A 14,883-nucleotide genomic window follows, 5' to 3' on the forward strand; every position below is an offset into this window, starting at 1 on the left:
GCTCGTAACACCTGTTGCGCTCTGGCCTAAGGGGAAGTGAAGTATATTATTTTCCCTTTTCAGTTTTTTTTACTCCCGTATAGTTGCTTATTTTTAGAACTATAAATTTTTAATAAATACTTCTAAAAAATGTATCACAATTCTGCCTTTGCTCCTAAATTACGTGGCGCACAAACTTCATTTCAAATATCCCACTTTCCAGCCCTTCCATTTGATGAACCATGAACGATACATCAAGTACAGGAGAATATTTGGGTGAGCTGCTCTCACATTCCAGTATTTTGCCAATCAAATTAACCCTGTTTTGGCTATCAGTTCAAAGCAGTACGGTGCGCTCTTTAAATGCATGATTATTCTCAAACATAAAATATTATATATTAACGCACAGACAACTGCAATATTTCTAACGTTCTTCGACATAAAGATTTGTTCATCAATACATTCTAAATGAAGATGTGCTTAAACAATCTGAATACATGTAGCAATATTTAGACTATTAATAATGTCCGTGTAGAAAGTTAAGAAAAAAAGATAGTTTCTTCGTCAACCCTCACAGTCTACCCTGCAGTCCTAGATACAAAAAAGCCGCCCAACCTTTTTCTGACTTAACTCATAAATGAAGTGTCATTGATCGGTGCAATTTAGGGCTAAAGGGAACCGTAATATTTTTACATTCAAGTGTATTACAGTGCGAAAAGTTTATGTTGTTATGCATGGAATGGCCAGTGTGTTCCAACTCTATAAAACGAACTAAAAAATTCGGCGCTTGCACATAGGAAGCTCAATGCGTAGTTTTGCTCCTGTACAAAAATGAGACTAAGGAACTTCACAAAGTCAAAGGCGGACTATTCGCAGACGACCAACTTAGTGATGAATGTAGCTTGAGGTGCAATCTCCCAATAGGCTGAGCGATTAGGCGACGTACTCTGTTGTCTGCTAGCTCTGTCTATCGAGAGATGGCACCACAAATTACGTTCATCGCTAATTCGGTCTTCTGCGACCCCGACCCTCTTTAACTTTGGCAAGTTTTGTGGTCTAATATTTTTACAGAAAGACAAATGTACATTGAAATCTCGCGAGGCAGAGTCCACTCCCTAAATGCAAATTCGGTGAAAGTTTAAACTTTCTACGTAGAGGCACCAAATTTCTTTTCCGGTTCGTTTTACAGCGCAGGGAACACTGCGGTCATCCTCTGTTCTATATGCATCCTGAAGTTAGTTTGAACCATGCATCCTTGCGGTTGACTCACAGTGTCTTCGAGGGAAGCCAACCGGCACTCGTCGTTGCGGATCCCGAATTGCTGAAGCTGGTCTTGGTAAAGGACTTCGCCCGTCTGCCGGACAGAAGGGTACGAAACCACCCACGGCGATTGCGTGCTGTAGAAATCTCGCAATTGGGTGTATGCAGCTAAGCCGCAGTCAGGCTACTCGTACGTGGTACAAAAGACATGGTGTTCCGCTGCAGACAGGATGAGAGAGTTATCTGCGGGCACGCATCGAGACTGTTCGAATCATGTTTTCTGTCATAGAAATGTGAACTTCCAGCACCTCGTCAGACAATGAAGAGTTTTAGGGAACCGTTTTTGCACGGTTCCTGATTTGGTACGATGGGCCCTCCAATAAGAACTGTGCATGTGCTACCGCAGAAGGCTCGCACACGCGCAGTTCATAACGGAGGGCCCTTTCGGATGAGCCAAAACGATTCCCTAAAAAACTCTAAAGACTAATGTGACCCGACAGTCATACAAGCAAGGAACACGCGCCGCATAGTAGAGCGTTCGAGGGAACAGTTTTTGTACATCCGATACGGTACGGTGGCTCGCCGATTTCAACTGCGCATATTAAGCTCGCGCATGCGCAGCTCATACCGGCGGGCGTACCGTATGTGCAACAACGGTTCCCTCAAACTCTCGATGGTCTGCGGACCGTCCTTTTGTACGATGTCAGCAGCCTGACCTCGGCTTTAAGGCTGGTTCGCACTTAAAGGAGTCATGAAATGCTTTTTCAACTTTTTTCTGTTTAGCTTTCCTCCTCAACTCATAAATCGCGCATTGTACCAAACAGTTCAAGAAGTCGGAAAGGGGGGAGTCCCCTCTTGCTCGGAATCTCACTTGTGTAGCCCGGACACAGCCATTGCCCCCTAGAAGATTAGCCCGTCGCTCAAAATTCCGACTAGTTGCTTTCCCCACCCCGTTCACCCCGAAGCTGACAGTGCTGTGGAAGCTACGTGCTCGTTGGGCCAGCCACACATTTTCCACGTGATCACGCTCTCTCGCGCATACCGACCCGCAGAGAATGAGGTCAGGTGATGAAAGGGAGGCGGCTGATTGGTCCGGCAAGCGCGTAGCTTCCACCGCAATGTCAGCTTAGGGGTAAAGGGATTAAGTGAGGTCCGGTGTCGTGTGACGTGCGCTTGGGCCCTGGTGACGCGCTGCGGGGTCCCGGTTATGGTGGCTAGACTAAATAGGTCGGCATTTTAGACCTCCTTCATTCACCATCACATCACGAACAAAATCACGTCTCCAAATTCATTCGCATTCACGTCACAAGGTACTCTGACCTCCCAAAGTCACGGCCCTTCACATCCCGGTGTTCAACCGCGCCGCAACTTCATCCCCTTCACATCACGGCGTTCAACCGCGCCAAAAATTCATCCCCATCACATCACCGCCGCCTCCGAATTCACGGAGTCATTCACCATCACATCACCAATTCCCGAAGTCATTCACCATCACCACAAATTCATCGGAATTCACCATCGTGAATTCATCGGAATTCACCATCACATCATGAATTCATCCGAATTCACCATCACTTCACGAATTCATCCGAATTCACCATCACTTCACGAAGTCATCCGAATTCACCATCACTTCACGAAGTCATCCGAATTCACCATCACATCATGAATTCATCCGAATTCACCATCACTTCACGAAGTTATTCACCATCACGGTCAACACGAATTCACCAGAATTCACCATTACATCATGAATTCCGCATAATTCACGAAGTCATTCAGGTTCATTCTGACTAAATTCGGCTTCACGGCTAGTAGCCCTTTACGAGTTCGCAGTTCTTGTGGAATAGGACTGTGGCGCCTTTTTGTGTCAGCCACTTGAAACCAGGACCTGACTCCGTCGGGGAAGTGGGGTATTTCGAGTGCGCAAAACACAACTTACATTGATTGAGCGCCAACCCATCCAATGCTGCGCTGCGATCGTGCCACGTGAATGTACTCCGTGCGCCGCCGCGCGGAACCGGGAGGTCACATGATATGGTCTCGGCGCCGGATTAGGTGCGCCTGCTCGTGACGTCGGCCTCGGCTTCGTATCTTTTGAAACGGCGCTTGCTACTATTAGTGCCCGCTGACAGCGCGGCTGTGCCACGCACGACTCACGAGCGAAACGGCACAGCGAGAGCCTTCAGAGATTCCGTACCATATGTCCCGAGACACAGAAGGACAAGGTCGGCAAGGAGCTCCATTGATTCACGAGGAATTGCTCAGAACAACATCAAAATTAAGTGGCAAGTGCCAAAAAAAAAAAAAAAAGACTAGCCTGCCCTCGTTTCCCCCCCCCCCCCTCTCCTCCCCTTCATTGCCACTGCCACCGCACTTCCTTTATAAACAGCTGTTACCACGAAATTGCTCGACAAAGGGACACCGCGCTGAGGCACGCACGGCTACGCAGCGAGACTGAAGCCCAAACCGCTCAAGTCAAATATGTTCCTGTGGTTTGCGGTGAGGGATGAAAACAACCAGTAAGCAAGAAGCACCTGCGTAACATGTTTTCCGCCTATTCTGAATGCATAACCGCATTCACTATCACGTCGAGAATTAAGTTCACGGTATTACTTCGCATCACAAACTTACCAAGTTCACGAGCCACGCACATCGCAAATTCATCGTGTTCACGAGCCATTCTCCATCACGTCACGAATCCATTGAGTCATTCACCCATCACAATGAATTCTATTCACTTCACAAAGTCCTTCACAATCACAACAGATCATGAGTTCATTCAAATTCACGAAGTCATTCACCATCACATCACAACATCATTCAACATCACATCACGAATTCCTTCAAATTCACAGTCATTCACCATCACATCACGACTTCATTCACCATCACATCACGAATTCATTCAAATTCACGAAGTCATTCACCATCACATCATGACTTCAAGACTTCATTCACCATCACATCACGAATTCATTCAAATTCATGAATTCATTCACCATCACATCACGAATTCATTCAAATTCACGAAGTCATTCACCATCACATCGCGAATTCATTCAAATTCACAAAGTCATTCACCATCACATCATGATCTTTTTCGAATTCAAGAATTCATTCAGAGCCATTCAGATTCACGCCGTGAATGTGAATGAAGGTGAATGAGCGAGTTCATGAATGAATTTGCCGAGGTATGGCTAGTAGCCCGGTGACGCGCTGCGAGGTCCGCGGATGTATCACAGTGAAAAGGCGGAGAGTTTACGAAGGGAAGGAGGTACGAAATAGTCCGCTATGTTTTGCAAATTTTTGCAGCGAAAGTCAGGCTTTTGACTTTCTACCTTTGTTCTTTTGGCCCACTGAACGATGTGCTATTAGTAAAATCCCAATATAAATTGATTTACTCCAGCCCAAAATTCGTTTCATGGGTCCTTTAAAGTAGAGCCGAGCGTTTCGGCTCTACTTGAAGGTTGACGACCAGTTCGCGCTTTTCACTTTTTCCTCACTTCCTCCTCTTTCCCCTTCTACCCTGTCCACAGTCGCCAGTTTCCTCCTCCCTCACGGTGAGAAGGATCTTCTGCCTTGCAGTATCTTGAGTCTAGACGTCGGCCTTTAAAGCCGCAGTCGCACTGCGCGTACTTCATACAAAATGCACGATGCTGGCTGAAGACAACTTGACAAATCTACAAGGGGGAGACGCCACGAGCATGTTCCAAGCACATTTAATGCATCCATGCTCCATCATGTTTGCAGAGCATTTCTGTGTGTCCAGTGTAACAGAACAGCCATACATGGAAAGACGCCTCAGACAGTGTCTGAAGACAGTTGCTCGTATGATGTACTCGCGCTGTTATCGCGGTTTAGAAGATGACGAGTTGTCGAAGTTTATGAATGACTAAAGATCTTTGTGAAATGTGCACGATGATATTCGTTGGTTTGTTTGGTCAGCTCACCAAAGTGTTATTTTCAATGCTGATCTCCAATTTCTATTTTATTTCTTACGGTTGCGTTTGTCGGTTGCCGAATAATAACGCTGTCATGTGCCGTTAATTTGGACCCCGTTAATATGGACACCATTTACGAGGACAAGGAAAATGCAAGCCTTTTTGTGTCGTTATTATGGACAACTTACATTATGTACAATATTTAGTGGAAATCAAGGTGTCCAAATCAACAATACATCACTGTATTAAAAAAAAACTATTATAACAACCATCTGACGCAAATGAGTAATCAAGCGTGAATTTTTCTTTTCTGTCCCGAAGCCCCTCCCGATCGTTCAACCTCTACTGGAAGAAATGATGGCCTTCGCCACTTTGAAGAAATGGAGAAAGCTGCGCCCCCCGGCGACTCCAGCATTTGCTACGGGAAAGCTGCGCAAGGTGGGATGCACAGCATACACCTGCTCGAACCAACTCTGTTTTTTTTTTCTTTCGTTTTTAAGGCGAAAGCATTAATTGTCTCATGGAGCGAGCTGGCATCATCAGTTTGAAGCGCAAAAACGGCTCCCAGTTTCCGCGATCCCAATAGGAGCGATTCGCCTTCGGTTCCATTGGCTGACGCGCGTCGACGGGGCTCCCATTGGCCACTGCGCTAAAGCCTCTGAGATACCGAAGCGCGCGCGCGCTAGTACGCAGCAGGCAACAAAGGGAGCGGACGAGCGGCTTGCAGGCTTTCGCATTTACAACTCATAAGAAATGCTTAGGTGTACCTCAAGGTTTTTTGGTTTTTTCTTTGCTGCCTAAACTAAGGCATATTTTTCTAATTCCCGGGCTTTCCTCATTCCGTCTTGCTATTAATTATATATAACATAAAAAAGAGCTGTTGGGCTAACGGAAAAGGAGGTGGTGCCAAAACCAACATTCCAATTTTCCCACGCTCTACAGTGGGGTGACTTCACATGTATCAGTTCCAAGTAACGTTACTAGAAGAACTCAATTGGAAAACTGGCATAGCAGCCTGCTTTGAAAAAATTCGGAGGACACCTAAGCACTTCTTATGAGTTGTGAAAGCGAAAGCATGAATGTCGTTCTTCCGCTCCCTTAGTTCGTCTGCGGTGTACTTGCCTGGACGGCCACGTCTCGCTGCTACCGAGGTTGCGGCCGCCGACGATGTATATGCTTGAGGCGCCGCCATGTACCACGCCGCCGAGAGGAACAAAAGCAGCCGCTGCCTCGCCCCCCCCCCCGCCCCCTCCGGCAACGCCTGACACGAGAGCGGCGGCCGAGTGCTTCGCTCAGCCAATGAGAGAATGAGCATTTCTTTTGCGTTTCTTCGCGGTTACAGACGCCGCCGGCTACGCTCTATGGGGTAATTAATGCTTCGCATTAAAAGTGGCTCCGATCCGCACTTTAGAACAGGACCAGACCCGATCGCAACGCCACCATTTCTCCCGCAGCGGCCACTCCGTGAAACGCACGGCTGCATACACCGGTTCAGTCGAATCACGCAAGGGATTGTGGCGCTATCCCGCAGCGGCATCTCGCTGTAGATATATAAAGCAACTTTCGTGTTTTGACTCGCCGCTAAAGGGAGGTGGTGTCATCGTATCTAATTCGGTTGCCCCACTAAGTTTTTCTAGTAACGTTGCTTCCAAATCAAACAAACAGTCTAAAAAAAAAAAAATGATTGAATCAGGCGCGCTTTGGCGAGAGGCACGCGTTCGCGACCTGAGAAGCGTTCGATTTCAAATCTTGTCCATTCCGTCTCTCCTAAGCCTCGTCGCCCTGTAACCTCACGTGTTTCTTAAAAGTTCTCGGCCCCGGTTCTCCCCTTTCGGGGGTCGCTGGCTTAACGACCGCCGCCACCTTCCCCTGTCTGGGAGTGGGATATTCCTGGTTTTGGAGGGTCAGTGGGCAACCACGACATTCGCAAGCCGATCTTCCTTGCAAGATCTGGAACCCTTTGAGAAGGAAGATCATGGCGATTGAACCTTACCCTTACCTGCCCGAAAGCAACCCCGTGGAGACATCTGATGAGGCACGAGTGGTTTACACTATGCTGGACGAAGAACTGGAAGCTTACTCCGCCTATGAGCGAGTACTCCCGAACTTTACCGAATACATGAAGAACAAGTAAGTTCCTGAATTTCAACAGAACCAGGCCGCAATTGTCGATCATCTGGAGAACAGGGTAGTTATAAGTTACCAGAAGAGCTTCATAACCTGGATTCCCTAAAAAGACTAAAACAAGACCTGAGAGAATGGTGCTGCCAGACGATAGGTGACTGAAATGTACCACGTTTTTCCCTTGTTCTCTTGTAGGGTATAATTCTCTTTGTTTGGGTTTTTTTAGTTGTATGCAAAAAATGCATGCTTTGTTATAACTATGTCAGCAACCTGTTGGACGCCAGGTCCCGCCGACAAGCATACCCATGCTTTTGCGGGCCGGTCTATGCGCTGTGTTGAAAACGGGACAATAAAATATTTATTATTATTATTACTGCCGAGTATAAGTAGAACAGGGCGGCAATTACGTAATGCATGCAGAACAGGGCCGCTTTGCAATAATATAAGCGCCAAAACACGACAGGAAGCTCGTCGGCCTGTAGTAGCAAAGTTCTCTCAGGGAACTCCAGCGTTGAAGCGAGTTAGCAACAGATGGCGTCCATGGATGAGCACAGGGAACAAGAGACAGGGGCAGCTAGACCGCGGTATGAAATGCGCAGACGCGGCAGACGTCAGAGATCCTATGAGATAAGCGACTCTAAGTCATCACCACCAAAGTATACGGTCGTTTTGAATCCTATCTGCAGGGAAGACCTCTTCAACATCGCCACCAAAAATATCAGAGAAGCCATCACTCGCACGACCTTCGACGACAAAGAATGCTCCCTTCATGCCAACGCGAACTCGAATACGGTTGCCATTCACCTTCAGGAATCAGCAGGCGGCCATAAGCTCCTCACGATTCGAACTACTCAGCAGAAAGGCAACGTTCTGAAAATGAAACCCTACGTCGCCACGTTGAGTATACCAAACGAATATTTACCTCAGAGGATAAAATAACAACGAAACTCCGGAATCACTGATGAAGCAAGTGGAGGGAAGAACTCATCAAACTTTGGCAGCCCAGATTATCATCCAGTCCGGAAGGACCGTGCTCATTACATTCGAGTCAGCCTCTTCCGAGATACGTACGCTACGCCTGTGAGTTTTTGAAAATGTCCGCGTACTGGCCCAGACCACTCCTCTGCCAGTTCTGCCATACGAAAGACGTCTGAACTCAGGACGCCGTCAGGTTCGGTGGTTGCGGCCACGAGCACGACCCCGCCGTGGGATACAAGCTCCGACCCAAATGAATTAACTGTGGCGGTGCTTACGTTGCGACGAGCAATGACTGCCCTCTACGCAATATCCCGTCAGAAGGCAACAGGGGCTTCGGAGGCCCAGCCTCCAAATTCAAGAAGTCGGCTGCACCTCTTGCCCCAACGCCTACGCCCCCACTTAAAGAACTATCACTGTTGCCAGTTCTTTTTTTTGTGTGTGTACTTACGCTTTTTAATTACGGAAACCATAAAACGCTACATTCTCAGGGAACTCCGCCTCTTTATCTTTTGATTAGTGAAACTACTCCGGCGTGGTGTTAACAGTTAAGGCAAAAGTTACTTCTGTTTGCGCGGAGTTTATTCCTGGCTTGCCGGGAACAAACTGAAAAAATTACACCATCTTCCCGAGGGGAACTATGGGGTGATGCGGAGCATCGTTCCATCACACTTCATCGGAAGAACGGAGTAAAGTGGAGTCAACAGCGGTGAACTGAACGCGCGCAGAAATTGGTTTGCTCTTTATGTTTATGCAGCCTTGATGGAGATGCGCCTCAACAGGTAATCGGTCTCTTAGCTGTAGATGAGAAATTTAGCCAGTGCAGTACAACCGTTAACCTGGGAATCTTAACGTGCATCACGCAGTAGTCATCACACGAACGCGTGCCGGTACGAAACTCATCCAGATCGAAACGGGCGGGGGTGGCGGGGACTCGAACCCAGGAGGTTCCCAGCGCAAGCTTTCGCTCCACGCTCCGAGCTGAGACGCGTTAGCCCACTCGGCCACTTCCTCCCCTTGAACGCGCGCGGCGCGCTACCGCTCCTTATATTCAAACTTGAAGGAGAAGAAACTAGAGGAGGAGAGTTGCGCCTGCGCGCGGTGTGAGTAGAAGCGAACGCACGTGAAGTGCACGCAGCTGGTAGCTGCGTGCACTTCGCGCAGCTGTTGAAGAGAGAGAGAACGCACGCGCAGCTGTTGAAGAGAGGGACGCAGCTGGTAGCTGCGTGCGCTTCGCGCAGCTGTTGGAGAGAGAGAGAACGCACGCGCAGCGAGGAGAGTTGCGCATGCGTAGTGTGAGTGCGGACTACGACGCCGCGGGACATAGCCCGAGCAAGAAATGCTCCGCATCTAAATTATGCAGACTGTAAGAACCCAAGCTGCTGAGCCATATTCGTCTGAAAGCAACAATTTCATAAATTTTAACGACTAGTATACCAACCTACTGGTACTCCCTGCTCATTGTAAACCGTATTATTCCAATCTTCAGAACATGTACGAACTTAGTCTCGCCCTTGCGACGTTTACTAGGACTAACTGATCACTGCCTATTGCATATTTATATAAAGGTACTATCGGTGACTTTGCCAAATACATTTAAGCATATTCAAGACTATGGTTAAGCTGATCTTGAGCCAATTAAGAGGGAACTTATGCACTTTCGTGGACGCTTTATTATCATGATTCCATGAGCGTTCTGTTAATGATAATTGGATCGTATTCAAGACGGAGCTTAATATGCTTTTGCACATGCATATGCCTCTGAGAAAGATATATTCCAACTCAAATGCTTCATCAAGGCTAGAAATTTGCGACAGGCGCTTCTAGTTCACTAGCCTTTCTCTATGTGGCGTATTCACCTTTAACTTTTTTGTCGTGTGCAAAGTCCCGCCAAAGCAGAGTGTGTGCCGAGTGAAACAAACAAAGTGTTTCTTAAGGTGTCTCCCAAACTAATTCTATTAAAGCTCAGTACGCTAAATATTGACCCTAACGTTTTCACCTAGTTACATTATTTCCTAACCGGAAACAACTGTTTACCACCAATAATTCTAGTTTAGCAATAGTCTGTGTCACCTCAGGTGTCCCGCGGGGTTCAGTTTTAGATCCTTTGCTATTTTTAATCTACATCAATCCCCTACCATTTCATATCTCATCAAACTTTCCACTATTTGCTCATGAGTACCTTTTATACCACGAAGTGACCAATAATGCAAATTTGTAAATATGTGTCTCAATTTTAGTTTCTCACACGTGTTTGGCAAATGATGCATATTGCAGCCACTACCGCTTCTGTGTTAGAATTCATTTTGTCTACATCGCCCGAGCACATCTTTTGAGTAAATTACTTGCCTGGTATTGGTGGACATTCTCTCTTGCATTTCTTATTAAATTCATGTAGATGTTTTAAGACAAAGTAAATCAAGCGAATTTATTACTCTTATGCTGCAAGCTATTTTATGATACAATCAATAACGAACTTTGCCTTTTTCCAGATTCGTTTTTGCATTGATTTGGGGATAGCTCAGTAGTGAATAATTATGTAAAGAAAAAGTTGTATCTCTAATGAATGCGCATGTAGTTCTTCGTATTTTATCGTCATGTGAATCGCCATGGTGTAGCACATTTTGGGAAAAGCTTTCTAACGACAAAAAACGCATATTTCTTGCCACAAAACTCTGTTGTGATGAGCAGCAACGGACAGCGTGCCATCTTGTGGCTCAAGTGTATACAAAGGCGGTTAAGGATGCAAATAACTATTTTTTAATAATACGTCACCATCCATATGGCTAAAATATCCACGTCAATTTTGGAAAGTTAATAATCACACTTCCAGCCCCAGTTTAACGCGTATGAACGCTGACGTAGAGGAAGCTATAGTGGCCGGCGATGTATGTTCTTTTGTTTTGAGTGACGTCTTTGCTAAATATTTTTAGATGCCTGTTCTTGTCCTGAATTCCCAGCCTGTGATTTTTTGTCAGTGAATCCTGTTAATATACCTAATGAAGTAATTGCTAGTATTGTTAATTACTTGGGAATGTCTTCTGAGGAAGGAATGGGTAATATAAACGCTATTTTTTAAGTCCACTAAAATGTACTTTGGTAAGATCTTATCTAAATTATTTAATCGGTCGCTAGAGCAGGCGGCGCTACAAGGAGACTGTAAGGTGGGGAAAGTGATTCCTCTTCCCAATAGTGAACACAAAGGTTCACAAACGTGATAAGCATAATCCTTTCAACTTTCGTCAAATTTCTGTAACCAGCTTTCCAACAAATCTTCGACAAAATTATTTATTCTCAACTGCCCTAGTAAGAAATCGTGTAGGTATAAAAACAACTATTGTCCACTAAGTGCATATGATCAAATAAGATCACTTAATAACATATATACCTTATAAGAGCATTTAAGAATAATAAAGTATTATATTAAAAGTTATAAAAACTTCGTATCGGTTTCTTTTAACTTATATACTCTTGTATGGTTCTTACATGTTCTTATATGAACTTATTTTATCATACGCGTTTATGTGGCCAAGAAATTTCTTATGCATATAAGATTTTCTACTGGGGTAGGCAACTTTTTTAATTCAAATTCTTTATTTAACACGTCGCAAGATGTTTTTCGAAAGTTTACTATACGTGAAACCCAACTCCTTACGTTTGGCCATAATCCTCCCGCCACTCTTCATTAAGGTTGCAGATGTTACTGAATTTTTTTCTCGATTTTTCTTAACGTTTAGTAACGTTCCTCGCGTCCTTCGTCTTTATAAACTTCGTAGCCTTAACATATGCCCATAAGTTCCCGCTTGAATAGAGTCAATTCTAACAAACCGTCGCCAATATGTTCACAAGCATAGCCTCCGTATACATGAGGCTATGTCACAAGACGGCACTAGCCCTTCAGCTTCACGTCTTATCTCCGGTTCCCACCAGGTTCAGTACTAGGTCTACTTATCTTCTCTATTTTATATTAATGATCTTCCTTTCCGTGTCTCCTCTTCTATTAGCCTTTTTGCTGACGACTGTGTGATTTACAAAGAAATCATTAACGATTCTGGCAGTTATGATCTTCGGGTCTATATTAAAAATGTTACCAACCAATGTTGCGATGACTGGAATGCAGAACTTAAGATCCCAAAATATGAATCCATGAGAGTACCACGTCAAAGAACGCTTGCCCTTCCTACTTCATCAATAATTCTATCCTCCTTAGTGTGCCTTCGTATAAATATACCTCTGTGTTCACATAACTAAAATTCAATTCAATTCAACTTTATTGACTCCAGTTTGGAGAAGGAGACAGGGAAAAAAGCTACATTGCGTAGCTTGACAAGTCCCTGCCTCCCATACAGACTTTGGCAGATTAGTCGGCACTTGCAAAAAAAAACAAGAAAAAATACATACAGAACATTATACAGCTTTTGATATGCTGAACAGCACAGAACTTTTAAAATATTATTTGTTGTTAAAATACAATTGTCCAATTTGGTTATTTGGCATATTTTCTATGTAAATATTGTTTCTTTATGAGTTCATTAATGGTAGACGGTACAGTATACTGGAGCATTTGAAATTCGTAATTGGTTCTGGGATGCGGCATTCTCGAGTGCTCTGGACTACGCGTTTGATAAAACGAAGAGTTTTCTTCCAGCGAAGCTAAGGAAAGGAATGATTTGTTATTATAATAAATGCTATCTTTATATTTTTTTATTAATGTCTGTGTATATAAGTCAAAAATACTTGTTACCTTAAATTTTGAGAATAAAATATCGGCATGACTACTATATGGTACATTGGCTACTAAACGTAAGATCTTTTTTTGTGCGATATGTAATCTGTCTAGGTTTAATTTTGTCGTATTGCCCCATGCAAGCTGGCAGTACTTTAAATGTGAAGCAAACAATGTGTTATATAATATAATCTTGACCCTTTCTGGTAAACAAAAACGATGTTTATAAATATTACCTGTTATTTTTTATACTTTAGACATAACATGTTCTACGTGTTCGTTCCAACTCATGTATTGGTTAAAGAACACCCCCAGTATTTTTACCGTTGGAACAACTTGTATGGTTGATCTATCTAGCTTAAGTGGTATAAGTGGTATATCTATTTGACAGACAGAACTTTTAGGGCGAAATAGAACGGCCTTTGTTTTATTGCTATTGATTTTTAACGAATTTGCCGTTGCCCACGAACTAAGCACATTGAGAAAACTATTCACTTCAGATGAAATAATATTTATGTCCGTACCTTGAAAAAATATGCTTGTATCGTCCGCATACGTTATTATCTGGGCATTTTGTGAAATATTTATAATGTCGTTAATGTATATGTTGAATAAAATAGGTCCCAAAACACTTCCTTGTGGTACACCTGCCTGTAGTTGTTTTGGATCAGAGAAGTGGCCATTGAGGTGAATGCACTGAAAACGAAAGCTCAAATAAATCCTTATTAACGCCACCGCATTTCCACGAATGCCATAATTGTAAAGTTTACTCAGTAATGTGTCATGATTTAACCGATCGAAGGCTTTCGAAAAGTCGATAAAAATTCCTACCGTTAAAATTTTATTTTCAAAACTTTTCAGAATTATTTCTTTTGTGCTCAACAGCGGAAGTTCAGTCGATCGCCCTTTTCTGAATCCAAATTGAGAATCTGTAACAACTGAAACTTTTACACAAAACTGGTTTAATCGAAAATGTATCAGTTTTTTTAAACCCTTTGAAAATATCGGAAGTACAGAAACCGCTCTATAATTTGATAAATCATTTTTATCTCCAGATTTATGAAGTATCGACACTTTTGCTATTTGCATTTTTTTGGGAAAAATACCCTGTGATAAAGATAGATTAAACAAATGAGTTAAAATAGGTGCAATTTGCGCAATCACAAATTTAACGGGTTTTATTTGGATGCCATCAATATCGCAACTTTTACTATTGTTAAGGTTACAAAACACAGAGCTGACCTCATGAACATCCGTAGGATAAAAGAAGATACTTTCATTTATAAATCTCGATACATGTAGCAGTGCTTCATTCACTCTACTGCGGTAATTACTGACTAAGGTAATAAAATAATTACATTTTCTGGAAAGTCTATGCCAATTACGTCACTGAAAATGCTAATCAATTGTTAGATTACATAAAAAACGAATTTTTGTTTGCTCCTGTTTCATTGACATTCGTTTTGTTTCTAAAACATTAATTCGTGCTAAACATCAATATACAGCTCCAATCTTACAGCCTTGCATCTGCAGTTGAATCCATCCAAACTCGACCCGCTCGTTTTCAACTTTCTAACAATCACCCCAGAGCTAACATTACCTCTATGAAAGTATTCGTCTACCTACCTAACCTCTCCCTTCGTAAAAAAATATCTCGTCTATGTTAGTTTAAAAGGACTTATCACACCAACCCAACACTTCGCCAAGCAGTGTTTTCAGAGCCATGTTAGACATTATCACACGCCAATCATCAACTCAAAGTTCTCCATTGCAGCACATCTGCAATGGGGAACTTTTAGTCGATGATTGGTGGGTTTAGTCGATCACTGGTTTTCAATGGGCATGTGCTGTCACTCCTCATTGCAGCACGTCTAC

The 14,883-nt window shown here is 43.8% G+C and overlaps 1 protein-coding gene across 1 annotated transcript in view; it reads left to right on the forward strand.

The window, feature by feature from the left end:
• The window catches only part of LOC120838357 (cytochrome P450 3A9-like), a 64,398-nt gene that overhangs the window by 12,977 nt on the left and 36,538 nt on the right, over positions 1-14,883 (forward strand). The window contains exons 3-5 of the mRNA XM_040208232.1: positions 203-255; positions 1,252-1,348; positions 5,505-5,621. Of these exons, the coding sequence (XP_040064166.1) occupies positions 203-255; positions 1,252-1,348; positions 5,505-5,621 (267 nt within the window). The remainder of the gene's footprint in view (positions 1-202; positions 256-1,251; positions 1,349-5,504; positions 5,622-14,883) is intronic.

The sequence above is a fragment of the Ixodes scapularis genome, unplaced genomic scaffold (assembly GCF_016920785.2).
Source record: "Ixodes scapularis isolate PalLabHiFi unplaced genomic scaffold, ASM1692078v2 PGA_scaffold0__279_contigs__length_252992795, whole genome shotgun sequence".
Classification (NCBI taxonomy): Eukaryota; Metazoa; Arthropoda; class Arachnida; order Ixodida; family Ixodidae; genus Ixodes; species Ixodes scapularis.